The following is a 27,188-nucleotide window of genomic DNA, read 5'->3' as shown; positions in this document are numbered from 1 at the left end:
AATTAATATTCAACAAGGAGGACATTCTTTCTGTTCTCTATCTCGTAATATGTTATATATATATATATACATACTTAATAATAATTAGTATACTATTAATTAATATACATAGTATCACAGCCTAAAAAAATCAGGGGGAGGTGAATGGGGGTCAGTGTGTGTGGAGGGGGGGGTACATAATTATTTATTTTAAAAGACCCCCTCTAATATATATATGAGACAAATAATATGACGATTTATTATTTAGGAAATAAAGTTGTGCTATTTTTTGTCTGTTCTTTCAATTCAAGCATTATAAGGAAGGGATTTCTTCTTAAAATATGAGGATATTTAATTACGTACCACCATACTATAGGTATGCGTACTCGTATACAAAAATAAAAGTAAGGAAGGACAAGTGACCGAACATTCTGAAATCAAAATATGACATAAATGAAAACGACTCATATAATTGGACGATTGATAACACAAGGCAACTGTCACAAAATAAAAATATTTATATTCAACCCATGTTGTACTTGGCACGCCTTGATTACAAATCCCTAATTAGTTTGAGTATCAAATATGGGTTTTGAGGATTTTTCATTTGAATTTGTTTGAGTATTTCCCCTCTTTTTTATTGTGAAATCGCAAATTGACATGTATTTATCATCCCTTCAAATAAGTTCCTTTGACGTAAAACAATTGAAAAATACAACTTTCAATCATGAGGCATAAAAATGTGGGGGTTTTTCAACATTTAAATTACATTTTCTAATCATGGGTACAAATATATATGTACATATTTGAAATCAACATACAATTTAGCAAAGATAAAATACAAATTTTCTGTGCAATATTGATTTTTGTCATGTGCAAACGTTGGTATAATCCTAAAAAATGCGTCAAATGCTTAAAAAATCAAATCCAAAATTCTTGTATGCTAGATTTAATAACGCTTCAAATTAGCCAGTTAGATGTAAAAACAGTAGAAAAACACATACAAATATGCTGGTTTTTCTAACATTTAAATTGTATTTTCTAGACAAGGTATGGTTGCATATAAAATATATGCAAATATTTGAAATTAATATAAAATTTTGCAAAAAGAAAATTATGTTTTTCTGTGAATAGTGAAAAGTTTGTGTAGACCAAAAAAAAAGATTAAAAATACGTATAAAATCAAATCAAAATTTCTCAAAAACCTGATTTGTTACGAAAAAACTAATTGCAGATCCGTAATCAGCGCGCCCCATGTAGTACTAAAATTGAACATAGAGTTTAAAAGAGATCCTTGATAAAGTAAAACTTTGTTGACCTGTGTAATAATTAGTTATAATTAATTAATAATTAAATTTATATTGTAGTAAATGTTTTTTCAAATATATAGGGATGGCATAAGTGTAATAATGTATGTGACCATAGGTAAAATAATAAGTATTCAAGGCCATTATGCGTATAGCATTATGTATTATCTCTCTAAATCCTCTCACTCTGGTTCCTGAGCTTCTGAACTACTTCCTACAACAGTGATTCCTAACCAAGGGTCTGCAAGTGAGGTTATTAACATCATAGAGATATGTCTTTTCTGAAGAGATATAAAAAATAACTTCCTCCCAAAAAATTACCCCTAGAGGCTCAACAGTAAGGGGGAGGTTGGGAATCGCTGACTTACATACAGGGCCCGTTTTAAGGGGGGTATTAGCCCGTGTTTGATTATGAAAAATGCAGGGGTTCCTGCATTTTTTTTCAATAAAAAAAAAACATTTGACAAAACTTAATGAGTGCTTTTACAAAAAAAAAAAAGTCATTTGGAAAAAAATAAAGAAAACTTTTTTATTTAAAAAAAGTCATCTAATATTCTGTTTCTTACAAAGATCATTTGAACAAAAAAAATCATATGAAAAAAAGCCTCGCATTATGTATATATATTTTTTTTTTTTACAAAATATAGGATTAAAAATTATTTTTGAATCTAATTCAAATTGCAGAAATGGAAAGAAAAGAACCCTGCAGTTGTATCATTGCCCTAGGCCCTGTGTCAGTAAAATCGGTCCTTCCTACATACATAGTACATTCTAACTCCGTGAAAGGTTCATGAGCCTTTTTGAATACTTAAACGTAACAGATAATATTTATTTATGCTGAAAGATAATACAAAACTCGGGAAAGAAGAAAGGTCAAAAAAAAAAAATGAAGGAGGTAGCAGCACCAAATTCTAAAAAAAAAAAAAATTTAAAATACATAATTCGGTAAAAAGGTTCAAATTAAACTTATTATGAATTATTATTAGATGATAATTGAAGATAACTTTGGTTTTCATAATTGTGACTTGTGGAGGGCGTGTATAGTCACACAATATGTCATCATATCATCATTGGAAGGTTAGCGAAGAGAAGATCTGGGGTTGGAGAGGGAAATGGGTGGGTGGATGGGGTCTGAAGGGGCTTGTCTGTACAAAAAAAAAAGTTCCTAAAATATGTGTTATTATTAATATCTATGTAAATCAATCATAGTCTATAGATAAATTTTTTGAGAGCGATGAACAGTTCCAAAGGATTGAAAATCCGTGGGTCGATTCGAAGTGCTGTAATGGCTGCTCAATGTTTTAGAGCCAGAGACTGATTGGGGACCGGATGAGGCTGAAGATGAGGAAGTAGAGGATGTATTATTTGTGGCAGATGAGGGATAGTTGTGGCTGTGTCCCGGGAGCGTACCTCCGCCCCCACCTCCCCCAGCTGAGCCACTCATCATCATGCTACTCACTGGGTAGTAGGTCATGTCATCTACTTTGGCATAAATGTCCTCTGTGTAACCAGTTCTGGAAAGAAAGAAAGATTGATGAGTTGCTTAAGACGGAGTGTATCATCAGAACTCACTGGTTAAAGTAAGGCACGTGATAGGGATTTTCTCCATTCCGTGAGCAGGAGCAGTCCCGTGCCCTTGCGATGAAGAATCCAATCACAAATCCCAGGAGCAGTGCGCAAATACAGGATGTAGCTACAGCCATGGACAGTTCTTGGGTAGAATAGTGGGGTGTCTCTACTGAGGAAACTCCATTGTCATTCCTGCCTGGCTGTTCATTTGGAAAAGAGGATGAGAGGATGATGGAGCTTTTTGCAATCACTCGATGATGGTGATCCTCTGACTCACCTCCATCTACATGAGAAGACTCCAGGAGAGCCTCCTCCTTACCAATGTCTTCTTTTTCGTTGGCATATCTCGACGATGGACATTGCTTATGACTTCCCTTTAGGACGTCTTGCAGATGCGTTCCCTCATTTATGTGAGAGCCCGGTGAATTTAGAAGTGACTCTGAGGAGGGGAGTTCCTCGCAATAAGACTTCTCAAGGTTCCATGCACAGTATGGATCCTGGAGAGACACACACTCAGAGCAGGAGCTAGCTGAGCTACAGCGTGCTAGAGGAATTGATAAAACAGTCTCAGAGCTCAAAATTATTAATTTTGGGCTGTACGGCGGATCGGATCGGAATATATGGAGTTTCTCTACAGGCTCTTTAAAGACAATCAATTCTTCTATAAGGAGAGAGTCTCCTCCCCTGTATTAAGAATCTTGAGTATTCGGCCTTGTGAAGTACCAACGAAGAGAATGTCGTAGGTTCGTCCATTTGGACTTTGTATTTGCTTATCCACTGCGAGGACTCGAAATTGTGTAGGCCATCTAAAAAATAGGAAACCATAGGTATGATTAATGAATGTTAGTAGTATAGACACTTACTGCAAATTGGCCTGGACAAAAAGTGGCTTTCCTCCAAAGAATGCAGGAACTGCATTATCCATAATGGAATGCCCGCGAATGAAACTTAAACTCTCTTCTGTCAATTCCTCCTCTTCCGGATGCTCCACCAACGTGGAATTCCCTGTTTCTCCAAAAGAATCACTGGCCTCATCCCCACCTTGTTTTTTCTCCTCGCTATAGTTTGATGGAGAAGAGGATCGGAGACATCTTCCAGGACGCGGTTTTGGCTCTTTGACTTTTGGAATAGGCAACCAATTCGAGGATGCTGTTTCCTGTCCTTTAAAAGCTCCATCAAATGTCTTTAGGAGATCCCTTAGACGAAATGCACAGATGGCATTTCCAGAAATGGAATTTTTAGGCGTGGTAAAGACACCATAGACAAGGCGCGAGTCCTTTCCACCATAATTTCCAGAGATGATATCAGAGGTGGACTCTGAAAAGAGGAACATTGTATTGAATTAAATAAATAGTACGTTGTTGAAATTTTGCTGCCCTTCGTTTTTTTGACCAACTAAAGGCCTATTTTTCTATAAGTATAGTTAGTTGAGAAAGGAGAGAGGGGATACAATTAAAAAAAAAAAAAATCTTGCAATGAATGTCTTTAGAATGTATCTATCAAATAATTTATAAATAAAATCTTGTATGTCCATAAGACATTCTTTACACGATTATTTTAATGTAATTCCTTCTTTCATTAAAAATATGGACTGAGAAACAACCTTCAAAAGACAGCTGTCAAAATTTCATGACAATCTGTTCCTGAGTTTTTGAGTTATTCTGCTATTTTTGTTATTTCCAAAACAGCTCAGCAAAAACAGTTTTGTGTTGTAATTTTATACTGTTTCTTGATGGGGAAAAATATCGTTCAAGCCAAGGAATGGCTTGAAAATTGTTATGGAGACTCCACTCTATAAAGCAAAAGAAAACAATGTTGAACAAAAAATAAAGTATTTCTTTCGTTAAGAATCATTTTACTCTAAAAAATTTGTCCCTGGTTGGTCAAAAAAGGAAGGAAGAAAAAAAAAGACTCCAGGTTTTTATGAATGAATTATTCCTTGAATTGACTTACGTAAATGATCAAAGTAAAAGGGATATTCTCCAGGTAGAGAGCAATTGAGTCTGGACTTGAGGAACGTTGTCCATGTGGAATGGTACTGGTTGGGTCCACCCTGGTCACTCTTGCAAACCCGTGCAACACGTGAATAAATGCTCTGAAAAGTAACGAAAAACATATAATTTGCAATAGAGAGAGCGAGGCTTATTTTTCTTACCTTTCCACAGTTGATGTACTCGACAGCTTGTTCACGGAAAAAGAAGTAGACATACTGCTCATCCGAGAGAGTGCTCACAAAGTCTGGAGCTGTAAGAAAGATAAATCATATTTAATCCTTTCACCCCCTTTTGTAAGACGGATCTCACTTACCATTTAAATGCTTGGAATCAGATTGAACTGTGCGCAATGGATTTTTATATATCAGCGGATCCGAGCCAGAGAAATCCGATACTGTAGCCGTATATAGTTCTCCATCTGTAAAATGAAAGTAAATACATTTATCAATGTTGTTTAGTAGGTTTTAGTATTCACACTAAATTTATTTAAACTGTTTCATCTTTTATATTTATGTGCAAACCATACTGAATACATTTTTTATGTTCCAAGTGTCAGGGCGTGATTAAGCCGTCTGTTCATTCTGTTAATATATAACTTTATACAATATGTTTGAACAACGTGGTAGGTTTATAACATAACACCTCCTAAAGAAAAAAGACGTTTAATATAAAGAAATGAATATTTCATTTCATCTTTAAACTAAACTCCTTTAAAGGCCTTTTTCTGGCCTTTGATAGAATTCCAACGAATCGCGTATTTCACGTTGTTGTTTCATTAGGGTTTCATAAGGATTTTTTAGTGAGAAAGTTTTTTGATGTTGTCAATTTGAGCAGTGATTTTTATTTTATAAAGCTGTTTTCTTATTTTTTTTCTAATTGTTCTTTAATGCGTCAGATGGAGTTACATTTATTTAGTATAAGTAAACATTATAGTATTACATTTACTCTATCTGACCTAGGAATCTTCTTTGAAGTCCATATTCATGACTTACATTCATCATAGGATAGCCTGGGGCGCGAGCCTACGCACATAGTGTGGAAGCAAATAATTTCTGCCGAGCGTTGTCCATTGAGCTACGTCACATTATTCTTTTATTTTCGAGGAGAGATACTTTAAGTAAAAACTAGTATTAACTATTGAGTGTACACATGGGTAACAGAGAGTCTCACTGAAGTTTTGTTTGGGAGCTATAAGTCAGAGGCGTCCACGGGGGGTGCTCTGGCCCCCTCCCAAAAAATAAAAGAATTTTTGCATTTTACTAGAAAGTGTAATATCTATTTTTTTTTTTCAAAAATTTAATATTTGAAATTTATTTAATTTTCAAATTTAAAAAAAAAAATTTAATTTCCCAATTTTTGTTCCTAAAATTTGATTTTCTGTTAATAGCTAGGAATTTTTGAAATTTTACTTCTAAAAATTTAATATTTGAAATTTTTTTGTAAACAGCTGTAAACTTTTTCCAAAAAGTTAAATTCTTGAAATATAACTTTTTGAGAATAATAGGGATTTTTGAAATTTTTTGAGAATAATTATGGATTTGGGAAATTTTTGGAGAAAAGCTTTGGAGTTTTGAAATTTTTTTCAAAATTTTTTTTTTTTTTTTTTTCTAGAGGGGACATTCCTAATTATGCCTTTACTTGATACAGAGTGGGACTTGTGTTTACGTTCCTCATCTCATAGCTGATTGCAGCTAATTTTATGAAACGTCATTACATATAAATTATTCTCTTCCCAAAGATTCTTCAAATTGTCAGAGTTTACAAACCGAAAATGCTTATTATTTACAGTCCTATACATAGGTATGAAGGTAGATTATGTTATTGAGTGATTGAATATGAAGCAAAAAAAAAAAAAATCAAAATCATTTTATTCACATTGAAATACGAAAATAAAAATATTTACATATATATTTTAGTAGTAATAATATTACTTTGTAATGTAAAGAAAAAAAAAGCGAAGATTTTTTTCCCTTGGAAAATATTATAATATTATATGAATATGTATTTTTTTCAGAAATACTTTTGCGATAGAAAAGTGTTTTTTTGTATATTATTTTAGCTACTAGGGTTTCTATCCCGGTATTCCGGGATTTCTCGGGAAATCCCTTATTTAATTATTTCATAACATACGATTAATTTAATGACAGTCTAAACTAATTTTCCTCAGCTCAACATCATCAAGATTCTCAAGATTCTTTATAAAAACAATTAAATCTCAAAGTGGCCACCTTTGATTATCCACAATGAGCTGGATTCTAGTCTTCGTAGATCTTATTCACGGATTCCTTTGACATGTTAGCCCACTCCTTTTTCCCTTCAGCATTTGAGGCATCCCCATTCTCATTCTTTCCTCTTGATGGCACTCAAAATGGCATAGTCAAAAGGGTTACAGTCTGGCATAGACCACATTAACCAGGGCCTAAGATATGCCTCACAACGCTTTTTGTTATCACTCCTTGGTTTTTTTTCATCTTCGAAACATTGAAAATTGACAATATCTGAATGTGCAGGAACAAAACTCTAAGCCAATTGTCAAAATGCGAACACCGTGATCAATATTTGACTAAATATAGTTGTCTTCACGACTACTTTATGTCCGCTAGGGTTGTAGAGTATACTGGAATATTTTTCTGCAACTAATTTTGCGCCCTCCATGAATTTCCCCATTTAATTGAATTAATAACAAGGTGAATTATGCAAAATGAATAGAATGTTGCATACATTCTTAGGAAAAATAACAAGAAAGTGACGTCATCTCTGATATCATTAAAGAGTGACACTTTCTTTGGGGAAACAGGATATTAATAATCTAAAGAATCTACTCAAGTTAATCAACGCGTTTCGCCACTTTTTTAAAAAAGTTTTATATATCGCCATTGGATACACAACGAACTCGATTTGCGATATTTTTTTTATCCTATATATGTAAGATTTATATATTTATTATAAGTGAGCCATAAAACCTGTTCTTTAGTTATGTAAATGTATTCGAGACGGAACATGAACATGGTAATCATGACAATTTGAAGAATGTTTTGAAGGAGAGTAGCTTAAATGCCATGAGGTTTAATTAGATCATCTAAAAACAGCTGGAACGATGGGGGAGAAAAAAATAAATAAGAAAATGGACAAGAATGATCCAGATGTCGATCCTCAACTCATCCCTGAGTCCAACAAGGACTTACAATTATAACTCTGCAAGAAATCTTCAAGGTTACTCCCTGTCTTTTATGAGCAGACGCAAATATTCAAGCCGGTTTTGTATATAATCACTAATCAATAATGCATCATAAAAACATATCCTGTCAGTATTAATTTTATTGTAATTCTATTGTTAATTAATAAATTATATCTTGTTGAAGTTTAGAATTCAAAGTGTTCAGATTTTAATGGACCATGTATGTGATCCCTATGCTTAAAAGTTTACTTTCCGGGATTGATCATAAAGACAATGTCCCGGGAAATGAGACTCACTGTTAGTTACATTCAAATAAGCACTTTTTTCTTTTATTTTCAACAATGAATAAATGTATGTATGTTATAAGTAATATTCTCAATCATATATTTAAATATTTACATAACTATAGTTAAATTTTATAATAATGTACATTCACATTATAATACATATATTTAACTCTATAACAACAGCAACAAATGAAAAAAAAACATTAAAAAATAGTTTTTCTCATTTTGAGTATTTCATATTTATATTATTAATAATATAAAAATAACGTTGTTATACTACAAAATAACACAACTATTCTCCATTCAAATTCTTTGTTGGGAGTTATCTGGTATATATATATATAGAGAGAGGGGGGGGCAACTCACTGAATTACATATTTTAATATTAATTTTACAGTGAATTCTATTTTTTTATTAAAATAATCGATTAAGTTCTGCACTTTAATTTATATAGAAAAATTGCTTGGATTTTTTTGCTGAAAGTCTGGGGGTTTAACTACTTTATTACATGGAAAACCTGGGACTTTAAGGCCTTAAATTTTAAATGTAGAGAGACATAGCTCAAAGGCTTCGACATAATAACCAGAAAATCCAGTGTAGAATGGGGTTGTTATAAAAAAGAAACCGAATATCAACATTGTAACCCTGACAATTTGAAGAATGTTTCAGGATAGCAAGAATAATGCTCATGACGTTTCATCATATAATCTACAATTAACTGTGACAAAAAAGGAAGAGTAAATGATATGAATAGGGACATTTGTTTGAATTACTCCGATGTCGATACTCAATTTTACACTGAGTCACCAGAATTAGGTTGAAAAAAAATCTCCATAAAATCTGTTAAAGGTGTACAATGTTCTTAACTGATACAGCGAATACTAATATGTATAAAAAGTACTTGTAGCATCTTTGATGATCAATTTCGATTCTACATATAATCTCATTTCTTTCATATTCAAATAAAAGATTTTTGTGCAAAGGAAAAATATACTGACCCAGAAACAAAAGTCTAATATTCATGTATGAATTATAAGTATTTCCGGAAAACATAATTTGCTTGCGCCTTTGTGGAGAGTCATTGAACCATTTCTTTGTTTTTTGGGGCGTTGAATGGTTTTGTATTTATATTTTAGATCAATGAAAAAAACACACTCAACATGGACTCTCATCATTCTATTGTAAGTCAATGACATAGAGGTGGATTCTAATGAATCTACCGTTCTATTTTGTTAAATAGTTGTGGTACATCAAACCAAAATTAATCTTAAAAATAGAAATCAAAAAATAAGCCATCTATTGATTTACATCATATACAGGATGTAGCAATATAATTTCCTTTTGTAATAATGCATGGAAATTAGGCTGTAGTAGTAGTGGGGGGAGTGTTTTCATTATAGACACAAGATTCTAAAGTTTTTTTTAACTGCAGTAAGTTGCTATCATGCGTTGGAATATTGAGAAACGTGATTTTGCCATCGAACATAAATAGTACTTAAAAAATCATTTGATATAATATTATATAAAATTAAAATAATTCCCATTTAGTTTTTAAGTTACTATGGTTACGATTTATTCGAATCCGTTAATTGATTCAATTTGCTATATAATAAAGTGCATACATATATTTCAATTCATTTTCATAATTTGAAATTTGAAAAATTATTTGATTGCAAATAGTTCCACAGGTAATTGTGTTAGAGAGTTTTAATTGACGCCATCCAATTTACTGGTGTGGGTTGTCTAAATTGTGTGTTTGGGACCGTATTTATTTTGGAAAAACCAAGGTTTTTAAGAACTTTGCGTTATCTCCAATAACTTATTATTATATTAACTAATTATTCACAGCTATAAAATTAGATATGATCCTTAATTTAGTTTTGCATCTTTTTGTATAACATAAAAATCTCTATAAAATAATCTTAATAAAAAGTAATTTAATGGAAAATAAAACAATCACCAGGTGTTAAAATAGTGAAGATTTTTTTTATTCAATGTATGGAGAATGTGGAACGTCACATATATGATGCCTTTTAATGTTTACTATCATTAAAGGAAGAACTTATGATTAATAAAACTTACTTTATTCCCTTTAAAATAAAGGAAGATTTTAATTGGTCAGATGGAGTTGCACCAATTAAACAAGATTAAACATTATAGTACTACATTTACTCCATCTAACGGTGGAATCTTGTGTAAAGTACATATGCATAATGTATGTGGACTTTTCTAGGAACTACCAAGACGCAATCCTAAACACATTGAGTTCAAGAGAATAATTCCTCCCATTGAACTACGTCGTTCCAGAAAATAAAGTTCTGTGGTTGCAATATTTCTTATACATTCAAATTTCCGTGATGGCTTAAAATACCCAAAAATATTAGCTTCACTTAATATGTGAGGCCTTGTTGAGCTCCGAGACGTCCTTTAAAATAAACTATTTTGTACTTTTACAACTTTTATAGACAATTTGCAGCGCCTCCAAAGAATTGATCAAAAGCATTTATTTTTAGAAGTAAAAGGTAATTTGACTGAGAATACAATAGTAGTCCAGACACTCTTTCGAAAAACCTCATGTGTCAGCTTGCTTTGGTTTTACGGCGGATATCATGTAGTATACATCCTATGAATTGATATAGAAGTTTTTGACTTCTATGTAATATAAAATGTGGATTAAAAAGAGGGGAAAAGTTTATAATTAACTTGACTGTATCTGACGTGTCTAATCCATTTACGTACATACTTTGTCTCTCATTAATTGTGTCCCCTGTCTCTCAAATCCCTTGCACCTCTTCCTTCCTTCATCCCCCTTTCTTTATTTTTTCAATTTTTTTTTCTTTTTAAAGGAGACTGAAAGAAAAGAAGAACAGTTGAGGATATTACAGTCATGAAAATCCTCTGTAAAATGATGATGTAGAAAAAATAACAAAAAGGAAAATCAACATGGTAACCTTGACAATTTGAAGAATATTTTGGAGGAGATCAGGTGTGACAAGGGAGGAGAGGGAGAAGGAAATAAACAAAGAGATGTCGATCCTTCATTCTAGTCTGAGTCCAACTAGGACTTACATTAATAACTCTGTGACAAATCCTTTTACAGATTACGATCCGTCGTTTTTTGAGTACACGAATGCTCAATCAGTTGTTGAATAAAATTGAGTCTATTTAGGAAAGGAGGTTCATTACTCATAAATTAAATAAATATGGTAGTAGCTAAGGAAAAGAAAATTCATTCTACAAATTACTAATTCCAAAAAAACGGGGCAGATAAAAAATTCACTGGACTTACATCACTAATTATATATTTCGTATTTGACTAAAATTATTTTGTTACTTTATTCTATTATTTTCGTACGTATATGGTCCTTCATCATAAAAGCAAGCTAGAATGATTTTTCTTTTAAATAGAGTGTTACTTTACAATAATGATAAATTCACAGATTTTATTGTTGACACCCCTATATAAGTCTATTAAATCAAATAACGGCTCTAAACTATAACTGAAATTCTTACTAAAATAATCCGTGTATTTTTTACAATGATACCTTCCAACCTTTCCTCTGAAAAGAGAAATTCGAAGGAGGTTCAAAAATATATCTTAGCTTGACAGATACTTGATTATCTCTAACTGCTGTACTCTTTTTTATCTAATAGCAAATCATTGTTCACAGTTTAAAAATAGCTGCATAACAATTGTTGAGACTTGTTTTGAGATTGATTTCTTTCCCTGTTTGGTATAAAGTCATTTTTGCTAGACCTGTTTAGAGCAATATTTAGGTCTAAACCGCGAGCTCAGACCCAATATAATCGTTTGCAAATCATAGGCCATTTTTTAAGGCTCAAAATACATAATGGGGCCTTAGGGTTAATTCCAGTTATTTTTAATTAAGGGGTTCCATTATGCAATCAATGAACCGCTGCAGTTAAAAAGAAGGTTTTTTTTTAAAAATCCCGTGCTGTTAGTGTAAACATTCTGGAGTAACAACTCAAAACTCAAAAGTACGATCTCCTCCTCACCGGAGGCAGTACCAAGAAGGCTGCAATTGCTGTTGGCATCTTCATCCGGATTGCCTACAACATCAAGAAGTCCATTAGAGCTCCATACAGCCCTGAATAATCAAAACTTATGCAGCTGACTTCTGGCATGCCTTTATGTGATGCTTCTAAAGTCCTGACATTAACCCCTTAGAATTCTTAGTTTTGGACGTCTCGGAGAAGAATATCTGCCACACCACTCATCCAAACTTGGATTCACTCGGCAGTGTGGTACTCCATGGACACGACCTTCATCATCAAATACTGCCAATCTGTTCGCCAGCATGTCTAGGATGTTATTGTTTATGAAAGAGAGGAATTATTGAATAAAAAATACAATAAAACATAGTCTTTAAACATATCACCAATTGGTTTCGAGTAGTCATTTCTTTGGTCCTATCACGTATTTCGTAATTTAGTCATCGATACTACAATTTTTTGATCTCCATTCTGAATATACCAATTTTTCGGCCTCAATGTATGAACTGATTCACTCCCCTGAGCTCAATTCCATTGAGTAGTCCATATATGATTTATGCAGAACATTTTGAAGCACAATTGACATCATCTATAGAATAAGTCTAAGCTTAATTTTAAATGAAACCGATTTACACTGAGCTTTTGTTTTTAATACCAGAGTAGTTTTAAACGACTGAATTAGTTTGTCCACTAAAAATTATAAGGGTCTCAAACCGGTCTAGGTTTTTCGGACTGAAACACAACACAAGTGAATGCATATAGATACAGTTAGAGCCAAAGATACATATTATAATTTATATTATCAAATAATGCCCCAAAAAAGGAAAGGATGGAAAAAATACAAGTAAGCACAAAATTTGCATAAATATATAAAATTTTAACTTTAAAAAAATATATAAAAATAAAGACCTATCATCTTCATCAGCACTATCTTACACGACTATCTACATATGGGTACAAATAATGATACACATATGTAAATATTATTGTCACATTGTATGCTCCCAAAAGAAAGCTCCCCTTTTCAAATAAATATATTTTTATTATTCTAAAAATTAAGTTCTAAAATCCCTGAAATCATTTTTCCACTTAAATTTATTCTGGATTTTACGTTTTTAACATTTTATGTCACCTTGACCTTTATTAATATAATGGCGTCATACTGTTAACATAATTAACCTTCTTATGATCTTTCACGAAAATCAATTTATAACTTCATCTACAATCCTGCTTTAAAAAAATTAAGTTTTATGTGACCTTTGTCTTGAACCTCTCAAAGTTTAAAGTTCAATTGAAGTTTTAAAACTTTATATCAAAGAAAGATTCAGGGAGTGGATCTCGAGAAATTCACAAGCTTAGAAAACTCCTAATGGCTAGTGCATTTGCACATCGTATTTAAGCTGGATTGAATAGCTAATAGCTAAGAAAGTATACATTAGATCTCGCACATTCAAAATTATTTCGATTCGAAAGAAGAAACATTTGAAATCACAGAACTTTCTCATTTTGAAACGAATTATAATATGCAGAGGACTTAGACAAAAATTGTATATTCCAAACACGTTTTGTTGCGTAGAGGTTCAATAGATGTGGAATATCAAATTTAATATATCCTTCATTTGGCTGTATATACGCCATCTATTGAGCAGGAGGCACAATTGCCAATGTATAATCGGTTTTTTAAGCCTAGCGTTTGGATGCCAGTTTATAGCAATCGATACGTTATTGTTTACAACACGTTGTTACCTATATTGTATCATACAACCCCCCATCCGGAAATAAACAGAAAATAGGCCCTAAAATCCGTTAGTAGTTTGACAATGATTTCAAACGGCGGGGTAATTATTCAATCATTGTTGAGAATTGTTTACTACTTTAAAGAAAATAATTATATTTCAACCAATCAACGTATATAAAATTGATTCGGAGAAAAAAAAAAAATATTGAATGCTGACAAAAAAATACATTCTATATTTTTTCTCAGACATGTTTTACCGTGACAAATTTAAAGTTAATAAGCCAGCTATACGCTGGTATTCGGCGGAGTAATTCTTATTGGGGGATTAATATTCTTGGGTAAAGTTGTTTTATTTAAGCTCAGCGTTACTATAAATTTAATCATTGAGAAATGATTAAATTTATAGCTGCTTAATAAAGGCAACAAAAAGAAACAACATCTATCAAGACTTTCTCTTCATAAAATTCATATAAATCTACATACTTTGTCTATTGGAGCCCTCGGATCTCTTTACAATAGAAAGAAATATTGATGTTTTGACAATTTATTGTACATTTCCCAACATGTGTGAATTAAACTCATACTTCCTATCAATCTGAATGTTATTTCTTGTCTTGCTAGAATGTGAATATTTAATACATAAATGATGATATTTAGATGATCATTTCATTCCAGTTTACTGAAATAGAAAGGCCATCGTTTACAGGTTTGGAGTGATTTGATTGAGTAATATTTATTGGGTGATTAACCTTCTGGGGAATTTCAACTCATTAAATTTCAAATTTAAATACAAAACCTATAATTCAGCGATAAATTTAGGCCTTATGTTGGCAATACATTGTACATTTTTCAATTATCATGATTTTTTTTACAGATTGCTTTTATGTTGAGGCATCACTTTTATCTGTTTCATGTATTTGACTCATTTCTGCACTGTTCCTTTTTTTAAATTCTATATACATACATAAAACACATTTAGGTGGAAAGGTACATTTAAAATTAAACTCATTTCAAAATTAACGATCCAAAAAAGTAAAAAAAAAAGTTAACTTTTTCCTTCCTACTTATATGAAAAAAAAAGAAAAAATCATTCTTTTCCTGCAAAAGGAGGAATGGAAGAAGAATTTTATATAAGTAGTTCGTTTACCTTTTATTTCCAACAAAAAAGAGAAAAAAAAGAACTTTCATTACTTTTAAAAAAAAAAAAAAAAAATACTGTGATATTCTACTGCTAATTTCTTATAGATAATACAAAAAAAATATATGAAATTGCGTGACAAAATAAATACCACAATCTTTTTTAACATTTTATAAAATTTATTTAGTATTAACAATATCTAACATTGCAAATATCTAAAACCTTTCTCAATCTTCCCTTTCAAAATAGTTGTGACCCGACTCAATTTGATTTTGATGTTGCAAAAAAGCTATAAAATATATCCAATCCATCCTTTTCATAATTTTCAGTATAGTATATTTTGAGAATAGTGCATCTTGCGTCAACATAAAAACAATCTTGAACAAAAATGAAGAAATAAGAAAATCCCAATTTATTTTTCACCACATACATACATACAGCCAATGTAAGCTTTGAATTAAAATTTCTGGGATGAGTAACGATACCCGAGGGTTCAAACTATAGTCAAGTACCTTTATTTGATTTAAAAGATGTATATTGGCCCCATATCGTTTTTCAGATAAAATCTATCAATTTTTCATTTATTTATTGGTTCGATCAATTTTGGGTACTTTAAGTTCAATTTGAAACATCTCCATAGAGTTAATAAAAATAGTTTGTTGATAGAATTGGGATAGAAATGTAATACATCCTGGATTTTGATAAAAATATTGGATTCTAGCCTTGTGTTGACTGGCTACATATACAAATACAGACCAATATTTTATAGCTACATTTGAGTCAATTATAGGCTTATTTTCAAATTTATGGGATGAGTTAAGATACCCCCGAATTCTAAGTATAGTTTAGTACCTTTAGTTGATATAAAAAAAACAAAAAAACTTATATATGTAGGCCCCCATATCCTTTCAACAATAAAATTTATCAATTTTTTTATTATAGCAATCAACTTTGACTCTTTAAGAGTGCTATTTGCGACACACCCAAGGTGTCAATAAGAATTTTTTCTTTATATAAACTAATGATAATTTGTGGAAAATTATAAATGTAATCTAAGCTTAATTTTTAGAAAAGTATTTTGAGATTGCTTTTATGATGACGGCTCACTGGTTTTAACCTTCTTTGTATCTCTCAATTTTCCCTTCAGAAAAAGAAGAAAAAAAGTGTCAATATAAATTGATAGTAGAGCCAATTACATTTTATTCTCTCTGTTTAGGTATATTAATAGGACGAAATTGTTCACATCTTAACAAGATATTTATGTAATATAAACTGTATAATAGTAACCATGTTGACCGTATGATTATAAGATTAATTTCCTTCTTCTTTGTAATAAACTTGTCAGTTGCGTGTATGTTCTCTATGAATAAAGACCTCCCATGTGGGATATTATATTGGTGACGAGGAAGATTACATAAAATGAAAAAAATGTCTTATTTGACGTTTCAAAATTACGCAAGAGAGGACAAAGGCTCTCAAAGACAGAAACTACACCTCAATTCCTGTAATTTGATGTAGATCGGACATATTTATCCTCAATCAGGGATATGACGATTTTGTTAACTATCTTGGCCCTGATTAGCGTTTCTAAACGTTGATTGGCTTAACAAAATAATTTTTGAAATCAACAAAGATACACTGGATTTTCTTTACAGCTGTTAAATTGATTTTCATGGGCTGTCTTGAATAATTTAAAGCAGTAGCTGACTATAAACTCCAAAAAGGTAGTAATTTATATGAATCAGTGATTTTAATTCCGTTTAAAACTATTTTGTTTATAAAGTCCATTGATAAAGTAATATTAAGTCGAGGAGAAAGTAATTTCGTATTTCCTACTCCTTCTTTAAACTAAGTATATCTTCTTCATTATTGGTCACATTGGATCATACGATACAACTTTCTAAAGGTGTGAGTCTATACTACAAAGCTTTTCCAACAGTAGTGCGCTTGGTCAGTTCAGGTATGAATTATTATGAGTCGAGTATGGAGGTCACAAAAGGAAGAAATTCGCCATATTTTATATTTTAACTACATTAAAGGAAAAAATGCGATCAAGAAAATTTACGACTTATACGGGACTGATACTCTTTCGGTTTGTTTTGTACAAAAGTGGCTTGAGCGATTTATTTTTATCCAGCTCAGTTCTGCTCTCGATTGTGAACAACTCGACTGTTTGAAGCAGGAGATTGAACTGAAGCTGTCAGTATTGGTGAATTGGAGACAACAAGACATCATGAAGACATCAGCAGGCTGTACACATCTTTGATGAAACCCTAGAAGCTCCAAAAGCTCGGATGTGCAATTCTTATGCATCCATCCTACAGCCTGAAATTACTTTTTCTCCAACCTATTATTTATTTTCTATCATAAAATCTAATTAATAAAGCCATCCATTATAATTAACAGTTGGCAAAGATTAAAATAATATCATATAATTTGTCTATTTTTTCCTTGCGGTTGTGAGAAATTGGCACTTTTATTTTATATGAATGAATTATTCTCCAACTTTCTTTAAGACTTTAAATTCATTATAATATGTAAATGAATTTATTTGTTTAAAACTTGTTTATCGCCATTTTTTATTGCTCTAGATGCTACTATACATAGATATATATGCTTGTTATATGTCTAAGTGGTTATCTATCTATTGGTGGAAGAGCAGTCTACTTACATGCCCATTCCTTTCACAAATTTTTATAGAATTTATTTGCTTACTAATTCAATTTATACTCATATGTACATTACATAATGTGTACATATACTTTGTACATACGTATTTGAGCAAAGGTTTATGGTACATCATGCCAAGACTACAAATATGCCTTATGCATGCATGAATGCATGCCTCTTCAATTAGAAATAGAGAGGAGGGGGAAAATAATGGGAGCAAACATACATACATACATGGATGAAAATAATATTATCCCATTAAAAAAAAGAAACCCTAAAATGAACATGGTAATCCTAACAAGTTGAAGAATATTTTAGTAAAAATCAGCCTAGCTGTCATGAACTTTCATTAGATTAGACCACTCTGTATCTGTAGCAAGAATGACCCCGATGTGGAGCCTCAATTATACTCCGAGTTCAATATGGACCTACAGATATGACTCCATAACAAAACCTCATGGTTACCCTCCGTCTTTCATGAGCATTTTCATGTGCAAACACACTATTTATTGCGTAGGAAAAAAGAGTACGTCACAGCGTGCCCCAGATAAATGGGGAAACTCTTGAAAGGCTTATAACGAACGAAATAGAGGGGGTAAGAATTTTTTTATATTTTATTTGAATGCTCCATTTATTGACATTCATTTATTCATAATAAGATCCGCCTCTCTTGATAAAATCAGCCACACAGCACTGGAAGGTTTGGCATACCAGGGCTACTTATTGCAGATTTAGCTTCGCCATTGGGGTTTTCTTCAAGGCCTCCACAGACGAATCATACCTAGTACACGCCTCATGCCCCCCCTCGCCCAAAATAGAAATTGCATGGGTTCAGATCCAGGCTGTTTGTAGAGAAAAAAATCCGGGCTCCACAAGGGAGGACATTTTGTGGCCAGAGACATTCTGCACTTTTTTAGCGTGCTGGGCTGGTGCACTGTCTGGTTGGATGGTGTAATCTCTTCCTTGGGCTACGCCATCCATCTAGGGAATGTAAATAAAAGCGCGAAGCTGGATGGGATGAGGTACTCGGAAGCTTTAGGTACCGTCACAGCAGTTTGCTAATAATATATATTTTTTATTTTCTTTTTTAGAGATGAAAATTCGGTGCATTTTGTCCGTCGTCCGTCTTTTCGAAGTCGGCATTATAATTTAATTATTGAGAAGGGAACTAACTTCCTTTTCTAACTCGTACAATTTCATACAAAACTGGTTTGAACATTTTTATATACTCCTTACAGACGGAGAGTAACTCTGAGGATTTCTTGTGGAGATAAAATTGTAAGTCCTTGTTGGAATCAGAATATCAGTGAGGATCGATATCAGAGTAATTATTGTCGATCTCCTTATTTATGACTTTCTTCTCCTCCCCTTCATAACAGCTGATTTCGCTGAAACGTCATTGCAGCGAAGCTGCTCTCCTTCAAAACATTTTTCCAATTGTTAGGACTACTATGTTGATTTTCAATCTTTTTGAAGAAGTTCTAAATTCAGACGATGAGCCTCACTACTCACATTCTTTCTATTTAAAAAAAAATGATACAATAAAAATCCCTTTTGATGATATTTATATTGTATAATATAATAAAAGTCAATTCCTTCCCAAGATTCTAATTATTTTTTTAAAAATATATAGCTTAAAATGCAAATCTGTATTTTCTTTTCATTTCTCAGATTCTCTTTCTCTCTCCCCCTTTCACCTACTGTTTCCATACTGTAAAAGCAAATTAATAATGAATTTCGATTAAATTAACGGATTAAATTCTATGCAAAATAATAATAAGTATAAAAATAAAACGAAAAACGTTTTTAAATGTGAGCACATGGAGTTGCAGAATGAGATGATTTGACAGTGATAAATTACACACAACTTTTGTGGATGTATTTTTTTCCTTTTTTTATTATTATTGTTGTTATTTGTAACATCAATTCAATTAAATAAAATGAAAAGTCTTGTGCCTCTATCTATCTATCTATAAATGTATTTTTTTCTCTTTTTCTTACTACAACTTTTTTATTTATGTAACTCTTCAGAAAAAGGTAGAGAGGAAGAAAAAAAAAGTTGGAATGAATTAAGCACGTCTTTATTGTCTTTGAATCCCGCAACCTTTCTTCCAAAAATCCTTACATCAAACTTCTGAATAAGAAAATGCTACATTGTGACAGATAAAAGTGCGGGAGGACTTTTTTTCATTGAATGTGGAGCTCCTTCTCATCGCGCTGTTACGATCCAGGCCTTCCTGTGAGACAACTTTCCAGACTTCCATATGTGGTCGCCCTCTTCTCTAGAATCAAATCCCTTGGACTACTACGTGTGTCTTGAGGAGAGCGTGACTGCAACTCCTTAAAGGAGTGTCCAGTCTCCAGAGCCTTACATCAATAAACAATCTTTTTCGAGTCGGACTAAATAGTCAAGCCCTGGAAAGGATTTGGGTACCGCATTGAGGCAATTATTAGAGCTGAGGGCTCACATATTGAATAAGAGTTGTGCCGGATACTATTTTTAGATGCTTTTGAGTAGTAAATGTTCTCACAAAACCTCTCGTTTAAATTTTACTATTGAGAAATGGAAAATAATAAAATGTGAACCACTAGATAAGTTCAACCCATTAAAAAGCTGTTGGGGAGTGATATGTGTAGAAAATCAGAGCAGAATTGTGGGTCGAACATTGAGTAATTTGTGGATATGTCCTTGCTTTATACGGAGTGGGATTTGTGTTTATTTTCTTTATCTCAAGGTTGCTCGCAGCAAATTTAATAAATCGTCATAACAGCAATGCTGCTTCCACACAAAACATCCTAGAAATTGTAAATCATCGTGTTAATTTTGGATTTTTTTTACATAGAGGCAGGTCATATTTTATGCATCTCTAAGTATACCAAGAAACACTAGGTCATACATAGTTTGACAATAGAATACCCATTTTTGCATGGGACACACAGATTTTACCCCTTGAAATAGACAATCATTTGGTGTAAATAAGAGATTATTCTTTTTGGGAAGGGGGAATTGATTTTGACAAAAAACATAATTATTATTATATAAATAAACTCGCTCAATTGAATGCATGCCATCAAATGTACCTACATAGCAAGATATTTAATCTACAGAGATGTATAAAATAAGTCCTAAAAAGCGAGAGATGCTTTTTATAGTTGGTCAACTAGTGCGTGTGCTCATTAATGACGGAGAGTAACAATGAGGGTTTGTTCCCCGAAGGACTTTGTTTGGGCTCTGCTGTGGCCAGAAGTACTATGCATAGAAGTTCATGTTGGGCTGGCGACACTTTTGAGTTTTATTTGCGGTGTGGGCCGGTACTCCATCCTGTTGGACCACTCAGGGAGAATTGTCAATAATGGATTTTATCCATTGGGTAACTTTGGGTGTCCATAACTCATTAGCCTGATTCCTAAAGGGAACCACACATGATTAATTACTTTCATGTTGGATGTAACCAGGCCAAATGCCACTATTTGATCATTCTGTCTGTTGAAGACAGGATCAACAGTAAAGGTCCTCTTATCAGAGAGGATCACAGTGAGTCCACAACTTCCCTGTAGGTAGTTCAGGATCTTTTTTGCACGATCTACAGGGTCTTTTTGTGAGAAATTCGGCTTTTTCTTGCAGGCCGACTTTAGGCGTAGACAGACACGGAGGATTTTCTGCCGCCTCCTGGAGAGTGTCTGAAGTCCTACCCAACTTTCAACCTCATGGATACTTTGTAATTCGTCTTCCTCAAAGCCCCTTTCTACTCCCAGATGGTATTCTGGAGCGCTGCGTTCCCAATCCTCTTCACGTACTGTGTCCCCATAGTTATGGCTAGGACAAGGTTTTTCTTAGCAGTTGACAGCTAATTATATGTTTTACAACATTAATCATTGGAAAATTGTATAAAAATGACTCTTAACCTCTCAAAATTTGCATTATAGAGATGAGTAAATAATAACCGTTGACCCAATATGTCCTTGCTATATACAGAGTGTTCATTTCATCGCTTCTTGCAGCTAACTTAATACTAGGCCATGACAGCTAAGCTCCGCTAAAATGAACACAAGAAGAAGAACCTTTAGTTTATTTTATTTTTACATACCGGTAGGTCATATTTAATACAATTCTATCAATCCATACATAGAAAAAGGAGAGAGGTGGAGAGTTATGCATTCCTAATTTGAAAGTAGACGAAAAGTAACAACATATTTACAAATTATATATTTCATCATTAGGAATGCAGAAAACTAAAATATTTATGTACATACCTATTATATACATTCATGGAGAATTGAATTAATAATTGTCATTTTTATATAAGTATAAAAAAAAAACGGAAATGTAATTGAATAAATGTCAAAATTTGACGTTTTTTAATATATTTAGTAATAATAAAAATATTATGATTATTTTACCTTTTTTGAGTAAGTATCTCTCCATCTCTCAATGCACCTACATATATGTAAACTGGTTTCTTTTTCTTCAGACTCGGCCCAATTTTGTCTTTAGTGATTTTTTGTTCAGAACAAGATATCAGACCATAGACCGGTATTTAATCTTTTTCAAATCATGGACCGATTTATAATAGAGCTATACTTTTCCTTCTCAATCTTTAGGTCAAGGAAACATTTCTGGGCCCTAGATGTCTTCAATGAGCCAAATATCTCGTTTAATGCAATTGCATCAAGAAAATCACAAACTTATGCTTAAAGGTTAAGCGTACACTTAAAATAAAGTTCATTGATAGCTTTGTGTTTGGTGAAACCAGTTGTGTGTTAGAGCGTTCCAAAATGGAAGTAAAAAAAGAGCTAATTCGATACATTTTTTTTGTATCTCTACGGCCAAAGTGAAACGGGGGAGAAGGTGGCTTAAAAAAAGTTGGTACGGTTTATCGATCATTATTGAATGCAAGAGTAAAGTGGGGGTTCCAACGATTCTGTTCTGGTAATTTGGAGTCGATACAATGGAAAGTGTCGAGTTGGAACGGCATGTGAGTATTTATTTTTATTGCCCAGGGTTCAAAGATTAGTCAGAAAACCGTTTGGAACCACATGAATCGGATAATAATAACCATATTCAAATTATTGTTAAAATAAAGCGAAAAAACACTTAAAATTTTTTTACTCCACGTATTATATGGCCGTTATTTCGCCTACACAAGAATATAAATGTGAATTTTAGTGTCAGCTCTCCATATTCCTCCTTTTTTCTCCAATGTAAGTGTTCTGAACGTTAATTGGTTCAATTTGAATGTGCTCTTTTTAAGCTGTGAACCATTTCCAACAATTGTTGAATAATAATTCCATACTTGCCAATAATTGGTTAACTTTTAAAGAATGAAATTAGTTCTTTTTCGAGGAGAGGTTGCGTGCTCCAATAAAGGTAAAGGCTTTCCATCAGGATATTTTCTTCCCACTCATGATTTATGAAATGTACAATTATGATTTATAGAACGCTTTAAGCTTCCTATAACGTCATTGTAGGTCCATGTTCACAAATTTTGATTACAAATGACGTTTTTAACAAATAATTGATAGAATTTGCTTGGACCGATTTATAAATGAGATCAACCCCAAAAAAATTATATGGGACCCATCTAGACTGATATTTTTTCAGAGACCGGTCGTCATGACTGAAATTCTTTAAAGGACCGAATTAGTTTGGCCCGCTCAAAAGTATAAGGATCTAAGATCAGTCTTGTATTCTCGGACCAAAACGCACACTAGTATGTATATAAACATTTTAGTAAAATATGGGATACCAGGGGCAGTTGTAACAATTTTTTTTAATTTACTACCATTTAGTTGACTCAAAGAGACCCAAATTTAACACAACCTCTAACAACCATAGACGAAATTAACGGGAAAAAACATTTTCAAATGATGGAGCTATTTTTTTGGTTTTAATCTATGAACCGATTTTCTCCCCACTTATGATTTATGAGTTGTACAATAATATCTTAACTACTAAGAATAGGACGGCTCTCGCAACCTCTCATCCCTCAACGACTCAAAGAGATTCAAAATACAAGGAACAATATTTGAATATATAAATATATAATACGTAACTCAGAACTAAGTAGGAAATACTTTATTTTAACTTAAAATAAAGTGCTTGGTTTATTTTAGTATGGAATCATGCAAAAGATATGCATTGCACCAGGTTGCCGTATTAACTATAGGGCAACTAAGTCCGCCAGTATCGAAACTGGTCCCGGAAACATATAAAAACGAATTTTTATATGTTTCATAAGGATGACTCACTAAGAAAACTTTGGATTCAAGCCATACCTAGGCAAATTAGGAACCTTCAAAATATTCTAGACTTTGTAAACTTCATTTTATCTCCTCTTATTATAAAGTTGAATCTGAGGATACTGAAAATTTTTGTCATAAAGATCCTAACATAGTCCGAAAAATATTGAAAAAAGATACAATTCCTTTCAGGTTTCAAAATTTCCCAATTACTTTAAATCAGGGGTAACCCACCCAAACTACTGAAATATGTTCTAATTTGCGCATGCTACAGATTGCCGACCCCTACTCTAAATCATTCCAACCCTTATATCCCAAGCTTATCTTTCTTCATCTGGGGCCTTTGAGCAAAAATATTTTTCTAAAAACGATATTGCAAACTTTGAGATGACTCACACAGTATTTTCCTTATAAAATTTTTACATGAAACTTGAGCAATCTCGTTTAACCCAAGAAATAAATGAAATTTTTAATAAAATGAATAATATACAATCTCATATTTGTCAAAGTAACTGTGATATTTTGCATCAAAGTCGATTCCAATTTGGTAAGGGGATTAACAAATTAGCGTACTTTTCCGCTTAAGCATTTAAGATTTTTGGGTACAAAAATAATGAGCTTCCATTTTATCTCCTATTTGCATATTATTATTAAATTTTTTTTTAAAAATGCGACGTATTATTGAATATACAAGCTTATTTCAATATTTGAACTTTATATTGAATGATTCAAATTTTGTTAAAGATATTGACCCTGTAAAAATATCATTTATATTTGCTTTTTTACATATTTTTGGACATTAAAAAAAATAGAAGTATATTTTAAAAGACATTTAATAAAAATGTTAGCAGATGATACGTTTGCTTTTGACATTATAGAATCAGAATGCGATGATGATCATTACTTTCACCAATACACTTCTGTTATTAGAAGGAAAATATTAAATATTTATTGCACGGTCAAAAAAAAAATTTGTCCTAAAGGTTAATGATAATAACCATGGATATAAGAAAAATGTAACAGCAAAAGGAAATCGAAGGAATCAAGTAGAGTAAAGAAATTTAAATGGAAAATAAATAGGAAATAATAAAAAAAAATGTTTAAAGTGCAGAATATTTTTAATTTTCTTAATTGTTATTTTTTTTTGTCAAGAAATACTAGAACTATAATAAACTTTTGTAATTGCATTGACATGCATATTGTCCAATGGAATAAAAGACTCACAAGTAGTAAGGAACTCAAGAGCAAGGCTAGAAGAGTCTAAGATGTATATTCATGAATAGTCCGTACGTTCCTTACAGTACGCATTAATTATCATAAATCGAATTGAAATCAGAATAGTGTACCGGAGATGATAAATTTGTTTGTCAAGGACACTAAAGAACTTGAATCCATAAAATATTCCTTATAATTGGAGACAAAGTGTAATTGACTCTAGGGGGAATCTCTTAGAGATTTAATTCTATACAATGAATAAACCTTCCATAATTGGAGGTAAGATCCACCGAGTATGGTATGTTATCCTCTTTATAAAATGACGGTATCTCTGAACATCAAGTTCAAGGCTGGAGGTATGTGACTAAGATATACAAAATGGAAATACATGCATTCAAAGAAACAATGGGTTAATGCAGGTCCATATACCAGGAGATTCATCTAATTAATCAATAGACTAAAGGATCAAACCTTCAAAATATTGATTTATTCTCCATTATCTACAAATACAATACAGGACACACGCTTCAATCTTTTCTCTTTCCTTTTTTATTTCTTCCTTTGACTTGTATCTCTTCATGTAGTTACTCTCAGCAGCCTTCGCTTCCTTATTGCTTAAGTAGTCATTGATTGTACAAATATGATTTATGCAACGCATTCTACATCATATGTCATTGTTGGTGGTCGATTTTCACCATTTTGAAACACAACTGACGTGTTGAACAATTCATCTGTATGACCGATACAGGGCAATTTTTTTTAAAGCAGCGAAGCTTCTCTACTCTCATATATTTCTTCAAATTGGTGATTGGTAATTTTGCCTCAGGACATATTGCCTTAAATCATTTCGTCTCTGGACATTTTGCCTTAAAACCAAGTTCCCTCAAGGACATTTCGCCATAATATATATGGGGAAATAGATGAAGTTTATACGTCGTTATTGTTTACTGTTTGGTTGTAATTGACGTTCCTTATGAATTTTTTAAATCAAAATATGCAATATTTATTACTATAAAATGTATCAAATGTTTTTTTTCGGTTGAAATAATGATGGAATTATACTCTTGCCTCATATAATGTACGAGTATTTCTATTATAAACGATCCATCATGTCTAATGATAATTACAACGGAGAAGTGATTAGCAATGCTTCTATTGTCGTGTGGCTTTTTTTTTCTTATCATATCCTAATACTAATTTTATTAGCTATTTTGTCTCAGGTTTGAATTCATTACATAGTGAGACTGGGTGGGTGTTTACATTGAAATTTTTGAAATCTTATTCATAATTATTCTAATATCAAAAGTCAATCTTATTTTGACCAACTATTATAGTGTTTGACTTATTTTGTAGATAGTTAGAGTGTTCCTTGGATGGGGAGACACACCTTCTAATGATAATAGGGATCACTTAGACGTCTTTTTAAGATACAAATCCTCATTACACAACCACATTGTACATATTAATATTGAAGTACCCTCAAGGGTGTTCTTTATACTGGTAAAAAGTTACATACCTGCAATGGTGTAGCTGGAATTATGATAGGGATCAAAGGGCGTGAGCCCTATTCCATTAAACTCTTTGATGTTTTCATATCTTCCATCCTGCAAAGGGAGAAAGTAAAAATGAAATGGAGAAATAAGTAATGAATAATTATAATTTTGTTGTTTGTAAATAATTATTATATGGTCTGTCAACCTAAAAACAATCTTGAACAAAAAAAAAATATATAGAAAATACCTTTTCTGTTACTTCATATACAGGGTGGTCCACTGAAATCTGAACCCTTACTTTATCAATAAGGAATGAAGGTCGACTGATTGTAATTAATTCATATTTCGATATATTAAAGCGTACAC

General features: G+C 32.2%; 1 protein-coding gene across 1 annotated transcript in view; it reads right to left on the bottom strand.

The window, feature by feature from the left end:
* Positions 1-289: 289 nt before the first annotated feature.
* The window catches only part of LOC121122127 (semaphorin-1A-like), a 140,825-nt gene continuing 113,926 nt past the window's right edge, over positions 290-27,188 (bottom strand). The window contains 8 exon segments of the mRNA XM_071890075.1: positions 290-2,800; positions 2,859-3,540; positions 3,543-3,661; positions 3,719-4,172; positions 4,809-4,950; positions 5,011-5,099; positions 5,163-5,267; positions 26,846-26,933. Of these exon segments, the coding sequence (XP_071746176.1) occupies positions 2,497-2,800; positions 2,859-3,540; positions 3,543-3,661; positions 3,719-4,172; positions 4,809-4,950; positions 5,011-5,099; positions 5,163-5,267; positions 26,846-26,933 (1,983 nt within the window). The 3' untranslated portion in view covers positions 290-2,496.

This window comes from Lepeophtheirus salmonis, chromosome 7 (assembly GCF_016086655.4).
Source record: "Lepeophtheirus salmonis chromosome 7, UVic_Lsal_1.4, whole genome shotgun sequence".
In the NCBI taxonomy this organism is placed as follows: Eukaryota; Metazoa; Arthropoda; class Copepoda; order Siphonostomatoida; family Caligidae; genus Lepeophtheirus; species Lepeophtheirus salmonis.
The sequence above is the reverse complement of the archived record's forward strand: the minus strand, read 5'-3'. Positions and strand labels throughout refer to the sequence as shown.